At 44.2% G+C, this 16,810-nt stretch overlaps 1 protein-coding gene across 10 annotated transcripts in view; it reads right to left on the bottom strand.

The window, feature by feature from the left end:
- The window catches only part of Phactr1 (phosphatase and actin regulator 1), a 439,140-nt gene that overhangs the window by 103,421 nt on the left and 318,909 nt on the right, over positions 1-16,810 (bottom strand). For all 10 annotated transcript variants that reach the window (XM_060372699.1, XM_060372698.1, XM_060372701.1 and 7 more), the window contains one exon: positions 494-574. In XM_060372699.1, coding sequence (XP_060228682.1) covers positions 494-574 — 81 coding nt within the window. The remainder of the gene's footprint in view (positions 1-493; positions 575-16,810) is intronic.

Here is a 16,810-nt window from a genome sequence, read left to right as displayed (position 1 = left end):
GAAAGAGCTCTATGCAAGCAGGCTCAATGTCAAATATCAGAGCTTTTAGAGAACAGGAACAAAGACCTGTTACTTTGTGAATAATCATCTCCTATGTTTGGTTATAATCTTTCCATTTCATATTGCTTCCTATTGTGGAGAGAGACTTCAAGGTTCCAAGGAAGAAAAAAAAATCTGCTAAGAAAATCCTATTGGGTTATGGCTTTTAAATATTTACTTTGGGAATCCCCAGAACTCATGCAAACATGGGCAATTACATTTGCCCCAGTGCCACAGCCTATACCTTTGTGTGTGTGTGTTGGGTCTGTGTCTATGTTTGTGATTGATTTGGGTAGCACTGATTACTCTTTTGCCCTCTGCCAAGTTCTCTCGTTCCTGCAGAATCGGCAGGTTCAAATCTGAATAAAGTTATACACAGGGCAAAATGTAGAATCCAAAATGAATGCGTACACCTTGTTGGGTCCTGGCATGCGCCCAGCAGACAGCCTCTTACCTTTATCATAGATTTCCTTCAGGACTCCTCGCTTGATCAGCTCCTCTCGGCTCTGCCTCATCGATATCTTCCTTTCCAGAGCTGCAAGCGAGAGACAGAGAGGCAAGTGTGAATGGTGACAATTGTCTTTCCCCTCACCAGCAAAGGAGCCATATGTTCATAGATACTACAACCCAATTAAAGAGCCTATGATTTACGTTTTGCTAATGGTAAGCTAATGACACACCAGCTAATATTTTAACGCTCTGAAAAGACATTTAACCATTATTATTATTATTTTTTTAACTTTTCAAAATAAAACTCTTGGAGTTACCTCTAAGGCAGTTATATTTATTGAACTTCTAAATCTGACTTGCGGCAGAGGATGCCTCGGCATGGAGAAGGTTCCCATTTTGTCAGCCATGTGGCTAATGGATAAAGGAACTGGGATTGCACCAGTTATACAGCCAACTGCCTGGGGCTCTGGGCAAGATGCATGGCCCCTGAATATGGATGTGGCAGATAGGCTGGCATTTCAGTGATCTGCCTCAGAGCTGATGTTTCACTGAGGGTCTCCTTGCTTTTCTAATGCAATCAATCAGTCAGTCAGTCAATCAATCAACCAGTCAATCAATTAATCAATCAGTCAGTCAGTCAATCAGTCAATCGAGGTATGCATTTGGATATTTAAATCTTGAAAAACACTCTCTGTTGGCATAGTCCCTAGGACCTCAGGGGACTGTCTGAGGGGCGGTGAGTAATTTCCTAGCAACCTCTCTGGTTCACCTCTCCATGTAGCTCCATGTGGGAGAAGCCACACGAGGAAAAGAACTTTCCCCAAGCCAGGTGCTCCTCCCGCTGAGCCTAATGTGCGGTGGGTGGGGCTGGAGAGAGATTTTTCCTACGGGAAGAGTGGGTGTAATGAGGATCAATGAAGGGGAAAGAAGAAGGATGCTGGGAGCCTTTGGAGAGAAGGAGGTCCCTTCAGCACCTGCAGTCTAGTCTCCGGTAAACAGAGGGAGGGAGCAGAAGTTATTTCAGTGGCTCATGCCAGCGTGAGCATTTCCACACCCTTCAGGCGCAAAGGTGCTTATGGGGGAACGTGCTAGCGACAGAAGAACTCCGTCGTACAAGAACGCATGCCGATTAGTTGGGCGTATTCATGTGCACACTTCAGCAGACTTCCGAAACTAGTGGGGAAGAAGTGAAACCGTGAGGGGAGCCTATGATCTCTGGCACATCAGTCAAATCTCTTGGCTGCTTTGGGAACACAGATGCCTCAGAAGTCCTCAGGAGGGCTGGGCCACCTTGATTTTGATAAAAAGCTCACTTGGTTGATATCAGGCATAGGTAAGCCCACATGCTCTGATCGTACATTTTGGTGAAGCATTTCTTTTCGCATGTGAAGTGCTCTGGTTTCAGTCACCAGTGCCATATAGAAAACTTAATGTTTAGTCTACATGATATATAATACTCTAAATGAGAAAATACTCCTCCTCTAGCCATCACCGATTTCCAAGTTAAGGTGACACCCTCGAAAGTGCTGGCTTATTTATTCTGCAGCTCTCCTTATTTGCTGGTTCAGAACTCTGTGCTCGCAAGGACCATGTACACACCATTGGAGAAGGGCAGAAAGTCCATGCTATTAACTCAGTTGTTACCGTGATTCTGGGTGCTTACCACTCCGAGATGAGGTCCCCCAAGCCCTCCCAACTCTGAACTGCTTGGGGACAGACTCCACAAGCAGAAGACCAGAGATTCCAATGTTTCTGTCTTCTCCCCAGGACACCAAACCGTCCTGAGGATAATTACATGGTATATGAGAACACTAAGGCTTTAACAAGGGAAGCCAAGTTCCTCTTTAGAATCCTGTGTATGGGGCAGAGAGAGGCGGGGGTCGGGGGAAAGGCAGGGAGGGAGGAAACCTCAGGCATTAGTCCTTGCCCTCCACCTTGTTTGAGGCAGGATCTCTCATTGTTTGCCTCCATGTGCTACAGGCTAGCTGGCTGGCTCATGAGCTCCCATGGATTCTCCAGCTCCCACAGCTAGCTCATCTCGCCATGAAATGCTAGAATTACAGGTGTATGCTACTGTATCCAGCCTTCTGAAGGTTCTGGGGATCCCAAATGAAAAGTCCTCACACTTTTGTAGCCAGTATATTACCTACTAAGCCATCTCCACATTCCCAAGGGCACATTTCCTTGGGGCTCAGGAATGTGACCCCCATTCAACTTTATTCTCAGTTGATCCCTCCTGCTAAGATGCCATTTCCCTACCATCTGTCTTTGCAAGGCACACCTCTCCTCTTACCTCAGCTGTCCTTTCAAAAGTGAGAGCTAAGCTTGGGCAAGATCAAAGCAGTCACATCACATACACATACACACGCACACACACCCACACACACACACAACACTCGCACACGCACGAGTAAAAAGACATTTTGTTGTTGTTTAAGACAGGGTTTCTCTGGGTAGCTTTGGCTGTCTTAGACTCTAGACCAGGCCGGCCTCATACTCAGAGATCCTCCTTCCTCTGCCTCCTCGAGTGCTGGGATGACAGGCGTGCGTGCAGCAGCTGGTGTAAGAAGACATCTTGAAAAACCCACCCAGGTAGTGGCAATGGCAGCACAGTTCTTTGCACACATGAAAGTCATACAGTTATTCGCACAAACAATCAGTGAATTTTAACAACTGGTTATTACTACTTTGCAGTGCTGAGGACTGAAATGTCATCTCATGTTAGGTAAACATTCTCCCACTGAGCTGCATCCTCAGTAAGGCATTTTACTTTTTAAATTTTAGACAGGGGCTGTTTAAATTGCTCAGGCTGACCTTGAACTCACACCTGCGGCCCAAGGATACCCTACCCTTTCATTCCAGGTACCTAGAAATTTAGGCCTGTACCATTAGGACAGGTTGCAGTGGAAATTTTGGTTTCACTTTGATCGTGTGTATATGGGTGCGTGTGTGCATGAGTGTCTGTGTGTTTGTGAATGCCCACAGGGGTACATGTGTGGAAACCAGGGGTCTACACTGGATGTCTTCTTCAGTAGCTGTACGTTTACAAAGCTTTAGGTTTATAGTATATAAATGAAGTTATACACACACACTTATATATAGTTTTTAAAATCACAAATCAACTCATTCAGTGCATGTTTTTCTGCATGTCTTTTTTTTTTTTTCTTTAAAGCTATCAGGCCCTGTCAGAGCTTTCCCATCCATCCACACTGGGCCACTTCATTCGGTTTTGGATGTTGGGTAACATTTCACGGGACATGACATATGTACCATAGTTTCTTTCATGAGTCTGCAACTGAAGGAAATTTGTTTCTACAAGTTTTGGATAAACCTGCTCCAGTGAGCCTCTGGGTTCAGGTCCCTGGGAGGGGCTTTTCTCACTACAAAAGCTTGACTTACAGTTTCTGGGGAAGCTGTTTGCTATGCGTTCTCAAAACCAATGGCAGTTATGTTTCATAATTCTTGGGGACTGCTTTTTTGTTGTTGTTGTTAAATAATAACAATAATAAAGCAGCAAGTGTTAGGTTTGGCCCAGGGGCTACTTAGGCCCCGCACACTGGGAGCAACCTCTGTCTCTCTCTCCCCTCACAGCAGCTGTAACAGAAAAGCCTGGCACCGTAGGGCGAGTGTCTGTGAATCTGGGATCCTTACCCCTCCAGAAAAAGCTTCCAAGCATAAAGAGCTATCAGGGGCGACAGGGAGAAACACATGGCAGACACATTTGCTGGAACCTCCCCTCCCTCCCCTCCCCCTGCTGCCCCACCTGAGGCCTTTTGGGAGATGGGGGAGGATTGATGGTGGAACAAGGCATTTGGTCCTGCTAAGAGTATCCGAGTGGAGACCTGTTTGGGTATTTTTCTTCTCTAGGACAATCTGTCTCTGCTGAAGTCCCTGCTCAATTATCCTTAAACTACATTCTGAAAGGAACAGACATTTAAAGGGAGAAGCAACTGAGAAACGATGACGTGCCACAGAGACTCTTCTACTGCCATCCCCCAAAACAGTCAACCTGTGATTAAAATCCATAACTTTGATCTTTTTAAATCCTCCAGCTCCAGGGAAAGGGAAATTGAAGCAAGAAATCTGCGAGTGACAGAAGCAAAGTTCTAGAACCTTGAGCATGCTTCAGTTTCTAGTCCAGCTTCACGGATGATGGGGAGGTTAACATGGCCACACTAGCCGTGGCCTAGGAAGAGTGCCATCACCACAACCAACCAACCACGCATTGAGATGAAGCACATCTGTAATCCCCGAACTCAGGAGGCAGAGGCAGGAGTTTGAGATCACCCTAGGCTACAGAGTGACACCTGGTCTCAAAACTGAGAGCTTGGAGTGCAGCTCAGTGGCACACTAGTCAGTGTCTAGAAAGATTAAGCAAGGGCCTGGCTTAATCCCCAGCCTGGCAAATAAGACAGAAAATAAAAAATAAAAAAAAACGAAAGAAAGAAAGAAGAAAAGGAATGTGAGCATGTGGGCACAAGACTGGTTTTTAGATAGCACGGTATGATAAGCCCTTCAAGTCCAAAGGCAAATGGCACAAACACCAAATCTGATGTCCAGGAGGGCTACAAAGAACTAAATGGTAGAGCCCAATTGTTACTAGGTAGAGAGAGTTTCAATTACTTGATTATCCAAGGAAGGCCTTACTGAATCATTCACTCAATATGTAAAAAGACGCCTTTATGCTTGTCAGCTTGGGCCAAGTGATCCTCAGAATGAGCATTTCCTATCGGGGAGCATTTTTATGTTATAGGTAGCTCATGAAGCTTCCCACAGGCTCATGTGCTGACAGTTTGCTTCTGGGACAACTGGATCATGCTACCAGCATGTGATGGAGCTTGGAGGGGGTGGGACCGAGCTGGAGAAATTTGGGTGATTGGGGTGTACCTTTGAAGGAGGAATTGGGATGCTCATACCCCCTCTTTGTATTTGTTTCCTAACCGCCAGGATAAAAGCAGCTTTGAGCCACACCACCTTGCCTGCGATTAAGTGATATTCAGCCACAGTCCGGGCAGATTGGGCCAAGGAATCTTGGACTGAGAAGCTCTGAATCTGGGAGCTAAAACAAATCTTTCTTGATTTTTAGTTGATTTCCTAAAGTATTTTGTTGCAGTAACAAAAAGCTAAATCCATGTAGAAATCCTATAGAGAGAACAGGGTTAAGTGTTCTTGTCACCTGTTGCTTCTCTGTCAGTGTGACCTTACAGCCTTTACCATCATTCTATAATAGCAGCTTCAGCAGAATTCCCAGCACACGAGTACAGGGATCATGTGGTAGTTTGAATATGACTGTTCCTTATAGGCTCATGTATTTGAACTCTTAGTTACCAGGGAGGAGAACGGATTAGACGGACTAGGGGGTGTGGTCTTGTTGGAGGAATTGTGTCACTGGGGATGGGCTTTGGGGTTTCAAAAGCCCACAGCAGGCTCTCTTTGCCTGATGCCTGCAGATCAGGATGCAATGCTCTCAGCTAGTTCTCCAATGCCATGTGTATCACCATGCCCCCTTCCCTGATGATAATGGACGAACACTCTGAAACTGTAAGCAAGCCCCCAGCTAAATGCCCCCAGCTAAATGCTCTCTTTCTGGTGTTTCTTCATGGCAGTAGAACAGTGACTAAGACAACCATCCTCTCACTCTTCCATGACAATTCTATGACTCAGCCAACTGCAGAGATTTTCCATCAGGCTTGAATGGTCCTCACGTACTGAGAAAACTGCCTAGATTATTGCTGTAAATACCAGACTAGCCTTGGTCTTGAGCAGGGATTCCTTAAACTGGGGGCTGCAGACACAACCAGGCAGGACAACCCTCTTCTTGATTCCTAGGAGGAGAAACACTCGGATACTCTGGCTATTCCTCAAATTCATGCTTGGAATGGACGATCTAGGGTTCAATACTTTCTTTGAAGTCTGAACTAGTTACCTGCTTGGATAGCCCATCTCCGGTGGGAACTCCCCTACAGCTGTTACCAGTGAACTACAGCACAGGTTTGGTGGGATGGTACCAGGGGCACATGAACAAACCTCATTGCCAAGGTGGTGACCCAACCACTCCATCATCGTCATAATCATCATCATCCTCATCATCATCATCATGATGTAGGTTTTTTGTTGCCTTTTTTTTTTTTTCTTGAGACAGGATTTCTCTGAGTAGCTTTGGCTGTCCTGAAACTCACTCTGTAGACCAGGCTGGCCTTGAACTCGTAGAGATCCACCTGCCTCTGTCTTCTGAGTGCTGGGATTAAAGGCTTGCACCATTACCACCTGGTTACTACTACTAACTACTATCTACTAACTGTTACTACTACTATTATAAATTTAGTAGTCGTCATCATCATTAGTTGGGTCAATTCTTCATGGCCCACGTGGCCAGAGATGAGTCTAACGTCTACCATGTTGAATGGTGTTGCCCACAGACATTGAATGAATGAGCGCAAGCTCACACATTGGTTACTCAGCAGATGCAAGCTCAGATGAAAAAGCATCAGAGAAAAATGATTCCTGTACTGAATATGTACCCACCTTTTCCCTCTCTATTTTCTTCTTCTTCGACAGTGTCATCCGTGTATGTAATACATTTTTGCCATTCTCACCTCCCATTTCTCTCTTCCATTCCCCCTGAGCACTGAAACTCTTCTTCCCATGCTGCCCCCTCCCCTTTACTTTATGACAGATCTTTTCTGTCACCATTCACTAAACAATACCCTATAACTGCTGCTACACGCAGCATTTCTGTTGTAGTCAGTATGGTATTGAGTGCCACGTAGCAGTGGGGTCAAGGGCACAGCAAGAAACCTGCATGCCCTATGAAAGTGTTCTATTGGATGTAAGAGACTAGATTTTGGCATCTTTGGGTTCTGGAACCATGCCCCAAGGGTACCAAGAGATGCCTGTGACCACGCAGGAGTGGGGTAAGCTCTTCCTTCATGTCTGAGCTGGAAGACCCTGATGACAAAAGTGACCAAGCATCTTCCTTCATGTGTGCCTGCAGCTGTGCTGGAAGCCCGAATCAGTGGAGCTCTGCGCTGCAATGGGTGCTCCTTGCATTCAGCCGAGGAGAAGCGTAGAGTCCTTTAACCTCAAGTATCCCAGTACTCAGAGCATTGGCCCACTAACAGTCCTGGTTTGGCCAGAATTGATACTGAGCATGCTTTCTGACATTAATTCAGGTAGTATCATTTCCTCTGGAGTGACAGGGTGTGAGACGAGACGGTGTCGCTAATAGGCCTGCTTTTCTCTTTGCTCCAGGAAAAGGGCCTCCCAGCCAGCTCTCATGCATGCCTAGGTGGGAAGGGAATGGACATAGCTAAGATGCAAGCTACATTGTTGAGAATATGCTATTCATAGATTTTAAGTCTATCCACAAGTGGGGTGAAGCATCTGGAAGAGCATCCCGGAGCTAACTAGGCAAAGGCAGTTCTGGGAGGGCACTGTTGCTCATTAGGGGTTATTCTTAGATTTGTTACATATGAAAGTGGCCCTTAAATACAAGGGACAAATTTCTTACATTTTTAGAGATGCATGACGAGAGGTGTGTAATTCACATTAGAACACTGCAGAATGGGGCTGGGGGTATGGCTTAGCGAGTAAGAGTGCCTGCTGAGCAGGCATGAGGACCCGGGTCCAAACTGGCAGCATTCCAGTAAAAAACCTCAGAGTTGTGATGACAGAGGCAGAAGGGTTGCTAAGGCTTGCTGGAAGCCCGCCTAACCAGTTCTCTCACAGGGAACAGGGTGGAAAGTGTCAAAGTCGAGCACTCGATGTCTTCCTCTGGCTGCCACACCCGCACACACACAACACACATATGCACACACCATTTCAGAAAACAAGTACCGTGTGCCACCAAAGACTAGTAATTGCTAGAAGGCAGTTACAAAACTGTCTCTCCTTCTCATATGTTTGGCCATTTTCAAAATAAGAAGCAAACACACAAGTGAATCTTACAAGAAACATTGAGTGAAGAAAGTGAGACAAAAAAACCTCCATGTATTATGATTCCAGTAGTATGAAATTCAAGAAAGGCGACAAAAGCTACAGATGTGATTTGTCCACAGATCTAAGCTTGCAACCATCTAGAAATGCAAAAGAATGCTTTAATGATAAAAATCAGGAAGGTGGCCACCGCACATGGGGAGGGGAACTGACATTGAAAGACGCACTGAAGGGCTTCCAAGCGTCAGCTGTGTCTTACCTTTAGACCAGGGATGTAGTTATGTGGTGCTTTCTTTATAGCCTTCTCATGAATCACATATGGGAACTTCACTCACTTACTCAATGCGTGTTTTAGTTCCCCAAACAAAGACATTCAAAGGATGTTCTCACTAACTCTGCTTCTCTTCGTAACTTTGCCATAGTCTCCAAAGGGGAATAAAAAGCTCAGGCGACATGTGACGAAATCATAGTTGTCCAGTAGACTGACTCCCGTCTATGGGAGAAGGGATGACAATAAGAAATAAAAACCATAATGTGCCTCTTTTTGGTCATTCCCTCAAGCAAGTCCAACAAAGTGTACGGAAAGGTAGCTCTTGATGTTCACTTAGTCTTTTTCAAGGTGGGGCCTGCCTGAGTGGGTTAAGAATCCAAGCAGAAAGTTTCAAAATTTAAGTAATTTTACAGAAGGAAATGCTCTGAAAATTTGGAAAGCAGAATGGACTATTCTTGGAGCCCACCATTAAAAGAACTGAAAGAAGATGGTTCCATAAGGAAGGAAATGATGAGGGAAGCAGGATGCTCGCCCCACAGTTTGCACCTCCTACTTTCTATCTTTAAGGTGAGCGGCACAGGGAGCCCCTCATCAGAGTCTAACAGGAGGAGCATGGCTGTCCCTTCTGAGATCAGTCAGATGCATCCTCATCACCATCAATTAGCATCACCATCAATCAATCAATCAATCAATCAATCATCAGCACCATCAGCACCATCAGTCAATCAATCACCACCACCATCATCATCATCACCATCAGTCAATCAATCAATCACCACCACGATCACCATCAAATCAATCATCACCACCACCGCCATCATCACCATCATTCAATCAATCATTGTCATCTTCATCACCACACCACCACCATCATCACCATCAATCAATCAATCATCACCACCACCATCCATCATCACCATCATCACAATCTCACCACCAGCATCGTTATCATCACAATCAATCAATCAATCATCATCACCACCACCATCCATCATCACCATCATCACAATCTCACCACCAGCATCGTTATCATCACAATCAATCAATCAAGCAATCACCACCACCATCATCATCATTATCATCATCACCACCATCTACTGGCTCCCAAGTATAGGAGCACAGTAGAACTTCGTTTTTCTTTTCTTCTTGACATTTTCATCCATATACACAATACACTGATTATGCTCTCCCTGCCCTCTGGATCCTTCCCTCCTTTCTTCCCACTTGATGACTGTATCATTAGAAAACAACAACAACAAAACACAATAGTCCCTCCTCCAGCAAATATCAGCTCCTTAGGAAGGGGTGGGGGCCTCATGTGCACCCACATCCAGGCCCGGAATGAATGGAGGGCCCAATGTCAAGCAGGTATTCATTGCAGCTGGGTAGAGGGTATGATTTAATGAAATAAAGATCTGAAAACAAATGGACACGAAGCTGTGCTCAGGACCTCTGTAGTGATGAACTTTTTTCACTGTATGTGGTATCACCCCTTGCAGTGATGGTAGACCTGGTAACATGAAGACAATCGTACACAAAGCTCTGTTGTAAGGCCAGACCTGTCATCATGTTAACCCTTGCAGCGACGGCACACACAGCGATGTGAGTGCTGGCGTTAGACACAGAGGCTGGCTGCTTTGTGGCTAGCTTCTAGTGCTTGAGAGAGCGTGTAGGGGTGTGTGATTTTCCTCCCTGGTTGCGTTCAATCCAAGCCTCTCGTTTCCACCCTGTTCCCTGCCCCTCTAACATTCTCCCCTCCCCGGGAAGAAAGACAAACTCATAGATTTAGTTTAGGGCTAGTTAAGTGAGCTTACCCTCCCAGCTGTGGCATGTAGAATGCGCTACTGTATTTTACTCTAAGTTCCCAATTATTATTGGCTGCTCGGGGATGGAGCGCATTGCCTCAAGCACCCAAGACTGGAAATCTGACATTTTGCCCAGAACAGTTGGATCCCCAAGCTTCCACCTGTTACCCAAAGGATGACAGGGCCCTTGTTCATGCCTGCTTTGCTACGTGCTTTCTCAGAGTCTCGGGTCGGATCTCCTCTGCTTCAGTGAGGTCTGGGATACAATGTAAACACAGGGGGTGGGGGTGTGTGTTCAAATTTTTATTTTTCCAACTCTTTAAAGATGGGAAAGGATAGCAGTGTCTGTTCGCTTGCTTTGGGCTGGTTTTTGATGCTGCGGCTAGAATGAAGGGCTTTGTCCGTGCTCAGCATGTGCCCTACTGCTGGGCTACACCTCCCGGCTCACCAGGTCGGATCTCTTCTTATCTACTACTGTAAATAACTTTTTCTTTTTAGAATCATAGCTATGCCATGTTTCTATTCTAACAAATATTTTGCCTAAAAAGGATGTTTCTATGATTTTCTATGACTTTCTTGACTTAGACACTTAGTGGTGATCACACTAATATAATGTATTAGGAATTAAGCCTGTGCTTCCCATCTAATTACATAAATTTCCCAATAATTCCAGGTTGGCATCACTGTCTCCACCTGGCAGATGAAAGCGGTGTTAAGTAGCCTGCCCAAGGTGCAAAGCTGGACTTGTACTCAGGTTGTGTGATCCCTGTGTGCAAATACCAATGCATAGAATTCCTCCCGACCTAAGCCTTTACAGGGTGGTAATATGCCATAGTTTTGTCAAGCCTTTCTGCACACCAGAACGTACTTGTATAGGCAGTCCCTAACCTAGCAAGAGAATATATTCCTCTGTCTTAAGACAGAAGTTTGTGGTATGGTGTATTGGTCTACTTGGGTTGTCATAACAAAATACCACAGGCTGCTTATCTCAAACAGCAGAAATTTATTTCCTCAGACTTCTGGAGATCCTTCCGCTTAGATCCTAAGGAAACCAAACCTAGAGGGCTAAGGCCCCACCCTTATGATTTCATAGCTTCCCTTTCATACATCACATGTGGGTACGCTGGGTTAGAGTTTCACTGTGAAGACTTGAGGTGACATACTGAGTCACTTGCAAACTATGGCCACCTCTTAATTGCGGAGAATTGTTTCTGAGCTAGTCTTCACACCTGAAGACCAGCTTGACTGACATGTAACAGTGAACAATCCAGAACTATGAATGTGAGTTGAGGGGCCCTTGTTAAAAAACGCTGGCCCAGAAGTGTTTAAGATTTAGATTTGGATAGAGTTTGAAATACTTATATATACATAGTGCGCTATCTTGGGCTTGGAGAGAAAGTCTACCTATACAATTAATTTATGTCTCATTTCCACCATGTGCGTACAGCTTAAAGGTAATTTCAAGCAGTATTTTTAGTGTTCCTTCATTCTGACAGTAACTCATCCTTTCAGGTCAGGTGTGGAATTTTTCTCTTGCTGTATGGTGTTGGCACACTAAAGCTTAGAATTTTGAAATGTTTCTGATTTTGGATTTTTAGGTCGAGGGTGCTTAACTTGTATTTTACTTTATTCTATTTTAGTAAAAACTCCAACTGTCCAGAGGAAATAAAACACCTCTCTCTCTCTCTCTCTTTCTCTCTCTCTCTCCACACACACACACACACACACACACACACACACACACACAAAACTATCCGCATTTAGGAAGGCAAACACCTGCTCTGGCATTTCCCAGCCGGCACTGTGGGTGGTGAGAACTCTGCATTTCGCTGCCGGTTCTTGTGCCTGGCATGACATTCTAAGCTACACTGACTTTTATACCATGGCACAATGGAAATGCTCCCAAAGAAAGGATGCAAAGCTGCTTTGCAAAACTTAATCAATTGAGAATCAAACTTTCGGCCTGTGCTTCCTTGAAGTAGTAATTCTCACTTTTGTTGTGTGGCTGTATGTGAGGTCCTTTGTCCACTGCTTTCTTCTACCTTGCACCATTCCATACTTCTTAATCCTTGTGGCCTCATGGTTCATCCTGGCATTCCGCCTAGTCCTCCAATTGCCTTTGCTATTCTCTATCTTTTGGATTTCTGCATACAAGCTAGCATGAGCTCATGCGTTTCCATTAAAAAGCATCCTATGTGATTTTTTTTTTAATTGAAATTACACTGTAACATCTTTAGGCTATTGAGCCTTCTAGTCCAAGAATATGGACCATGTCTTTATTTGTTCATGTTATTACAAATGGAATTTTATAAATTATCTTTCAGTATGTATTGCAAGTAAATAGGGATTTTTCTTTTCCTAGGGATGACAAGTCTCCTCATTGTTTTGCTTTGTTTTTGTCAACTTGACACAGGTCATGGTCCTCTGAGAAGTGGGAGCCTCAATTAAGAAACTGTCACCATAAGATTGACTTATTGGCAAGCCTGTGGTGCATTTTCTTAATTGATAATTGATGTAAAAGGGTCCAACCTTGTGTGTGTGATGCCATTCTTGGACAGGTAGTTTATAAAAAGCAAACTAAGCAAGCAATGGAGGAGCAAGGCAGTAGGCAGCATCCCTTCATTGCCTCTGCTTTGGACCTCCATATCCTTGTCCCAAGTTCCTGTCCCAACTTCCCTCAGTAATTAAATGTGATTTGAGAGTTGTAAAATGAAATAAACCCTTTTCTCCACAAGCTGCATTTGGTCATTTTTTTTTAAATCAGTGTTGTATCAGCCATAGAAACCTGAACTAAGATAGTTATGCAAAGGTCAATTTTCCCCTAGTGCACATTAATAATTCATTTCTCCCACTTGAAGGAAATTAGTATTTGCCTTTACTATTTGTATTACAAGCTGATGAATGCATAAGTGAGCTACAGCCAAGCCTTACCTTTTGTCCCTGTCACAAAGCAACTTGTCCTACAAATGGGGAAAGGTAAGAGAGAGGAAAGCAACACATGTTTTGTGTGCAGAATAGGAAGGAACATTACTACATTATCTTGATTTTTTTCTTAAATTTGGGAGGAAACTTGAATATGGCTTTAAACATTTTTTTAAAAGAAATTTCAATTACTGAATATGTTGAACAAATCATAGTTTCAAGTAAGAACAAAAGCAAAAACAGAAAGTAAACGAACATTCTCCCCACCCCCCAAATATTCATACTTTCCCAAAAGAGAATGATAGGTCCACATGACTTTCCTAATTAATATTTTTCAAATACTTGAGAAAGGTGTAATAGTAGTGTCACTCAGACTCTACTCTAGTTACTATAAGATGAAGATATTTTGTATCATGTCTTAAAGGCATGGAGAACTGGAGAGATGGGTCAGCAGTAAAGAGTGCTTGCTGCTCTTTCAGGAGGCCTATCAACCATGTTGGATGGCTCACTAATGCCTTTAACTCCAGCCCAGGGGATCCAGTGCCCTCTTCTGGCCACTAGAGGTACTCCCACGCATGTGCACATACACAGACACACATGTACATAAATAAATAATTAAGTATCACTATTACTTTGGCTTGGTCGTGGGGAATGTTCAAAATCAGTATTATTCAGACTACCAACAGAAGAGAAAGAATGCCTCACAGTCAGCTCACAGATTCAGATAAATAATTAATGAAATTCAACAGCCATTTAAGCTGTAAGCAAAGTAGAAATAGGAAGGAACTATTAAATTGTGAGACTAGTACCCACCAAGAAATAAACAAGCAACTAAAGCCCACAGCAGACAGAAGACTTAACTGTAAAGCTTATAAAGATTCCTCCTGAGACCTCAGGAAGGAGGAGGCACCAGAGGACCTAGACCAAGGTCAAGGGGAAAAAATGTTAATAAAACATTTAAAGATTAGATGCAATAAATGAAGCCCTTATTTATGAACCTCAGGGTCACAGTCACATAAGATCCAGCAGCTACATAAAGTCTGATGAATAGCAGAAAAAGATTTGTTTAACAAGGTTCTTGTGTATGACATAACTGACCCCCTATGGGTTTCATATCCACGAATTCAACCAACTTTTTAAGAAAAACAAAAAAATAACCCCATAATTTTTATTGAAACATACAGATTGTTTTTCTCATTGTCTCCTAAACACTAAACAACTGTTTACATGGTGTTAGATATAAATAATCTGGAGATGACCTAAAACGTGTGGCTGGATACACAGACATCTCGCCATTTATATGCAGGTGCGATATCCGGAAGCCCCAGAAACAATCTCCACTCATACTAAGGTGCAGCTATGTCATAAAATAATAAAAAAAATATTACCATGTCAGTTTTTTTTTATGCACATTTGTGCAGTGTTTCTGAAGTCAGTGTAGCATGCACAGTGGAACCCAGCAGAATTCACAAGTGAAAAGAAGATATATCCTTTTCTTACATTTGCTTGGATTGTTTTTGTTTTCCAAAGGCATGAGGGGTGGCCCTTGAGTCCGTAATACCGTCTGGTAGCTTTCAGGTTCTAGTGATGGACTCCCCATTGATCTGAGTAAAGGCCTGACCCGTGTTGGTGATTTAGAATTCAGATTCTGACTCTTGGCACAGTCTTGGCTAGAGCGAGTGAGGGAATGAATGAGCTCACTCAGATGGGAGTCTACCTGACTTCAGTGCTGTGCAAACTTAAACTCTCCCCCGATCCCGCTCCTGCTGGAAAAACTCATCAAAGGGTCTGGGCTGGTTTGTATTGCCGGGTTATTAGAAAATCTTACCTATGGTACTATGACATGGGAGCGTGCAATGGGGGTGAGGGTCTCTTGCCTCCTTGTGTCTCCCTTCACTAGAGGAGCCCGTCACACCACAGGGACAGTTAGGTAATCTAGCTGCTGGGAGACCCTGAAGATGGGACTGCACAGAACTCTTCCCGGACCCTCTGACATGCATCAGAATGGTCAGCTCAGAGACACCATCTGCAGAGATTTTCAAGTTGTGATTAAAATACACGAAACACAAACTGCTCATCATATCTCTTAAAGATTTTTTTTAAACTTATGTACATGGTATGTGTGCACATGATGTTATGTGAGCCTTGTGAGCGTAGGAAGACTCAGAGGCTGGAAGAGAGAGTCCAATCTCCTGGAACTAGAGTTGCGGGCAGTTGTGAACAGCCGAGTAGGGGTAGGAGGCTGAACCCGGGTCCTCTGTGAGAGCAACAAGCGCTCTCAACTACCCAGCCATCGCCCCAGCCTCCTGCCTTAGTGGGCATCATGCCACGGAGTGCTGTTAAATATGCTTGCATGGCTGTGCAAGCATCTCTAGCACCCTTAAGCCCTGCAACACTGAAACTCCATATCCACTCAACAATAACTTTAACCCCCTCGTCGGTAACAGGTCGTCCTGTCTCCTAAATTAAGTTCTAGGTATTCAACATAACACAGGTTTCTCTCTCTCTCTCTCTCTCTCTCTCTCTCTCTCTCTCTCTGGTGTATGTGTGTTATTTCACTTAGCATAGTGTTCTCAAGGTTCACCCACATGGTACAGTGCTTCGCAATTTCTTTCCTTCTGAAGGCTGAGTAATAGCTCCCCTGTGGTACGACATGTTTTGTTTCCCCACTCGCCTCTGGGTAGACATTCACTGCCTCCTCCTCTGGGCTTAGGTGAATAATACTTCTGTGAACACATCTACGTCCTGGTGGCTCTGCTTTTGGTTCTCTTTGGTACACGCACGGAGGTGAACTGTTGGGTCACACGGGAGTTCCGGATTTCTATTTTTGAGGCACGCTATGCTATTTTCCACCGCAGCTGCCCAGCTTTACATTCCCACCGAGAGCACATGCAGAACCTCGGATGTTGATACATCCTCCCCGACACTGCCCCTCTCTCCTGCCCCTGCTGTTACAATCATAATGATTCGAACAATCTTTAGGGTTATGAGGTGACTGACATAGTTTAATATGCTGAACTTTGGGGAGAAGAAAATCAGTCCAGGCTATAGCTCTAACATTTGCCTGTGAATTTGAAAAGCTGCCATTTCTTTACCCCCAGGGTACCACAGCCATAATTTCATAAACTAAAGGTCTGTTTTTGATCCTTTGGGATAAGAACTTTGATTTCTTTGTTGTGAGAAAGCAGGGAAAGATATCATGGAAAGGACAAGTAAATAAAAAAGGCAGCTGAGTGGGATGGCACATGCCTTTAATTCCAGCACTTGGGAGGCAGAGGTAGGTAGATCTCTCTGAGTTCAAGGCCAGCCTGGTCTACAAAATGAGTCTAGGACAGCCAAGGCTCTGTTACACAGAGAAAACCTGTCTCAAAAAATCAATAAAAAGATG

This window comes from Meriones unguiculatus, chromosome 19, assembly GCF_030254825.1.
Source record: "Meriones unguiculatus strain TT.TT164.6M chromosome 19, Bangor_MerUng_6.1, whole genome shotgun sequence".
Classification (NCBI taxonomy): Eukaryota; Metazoa; Chordata; class Mammalia; order Rodentia; family Muridae; genus Meriones; species Meriones unguiculatus.
This window is presented reverse-complemented; position numbering and strand designations above follow the sequence as displayed.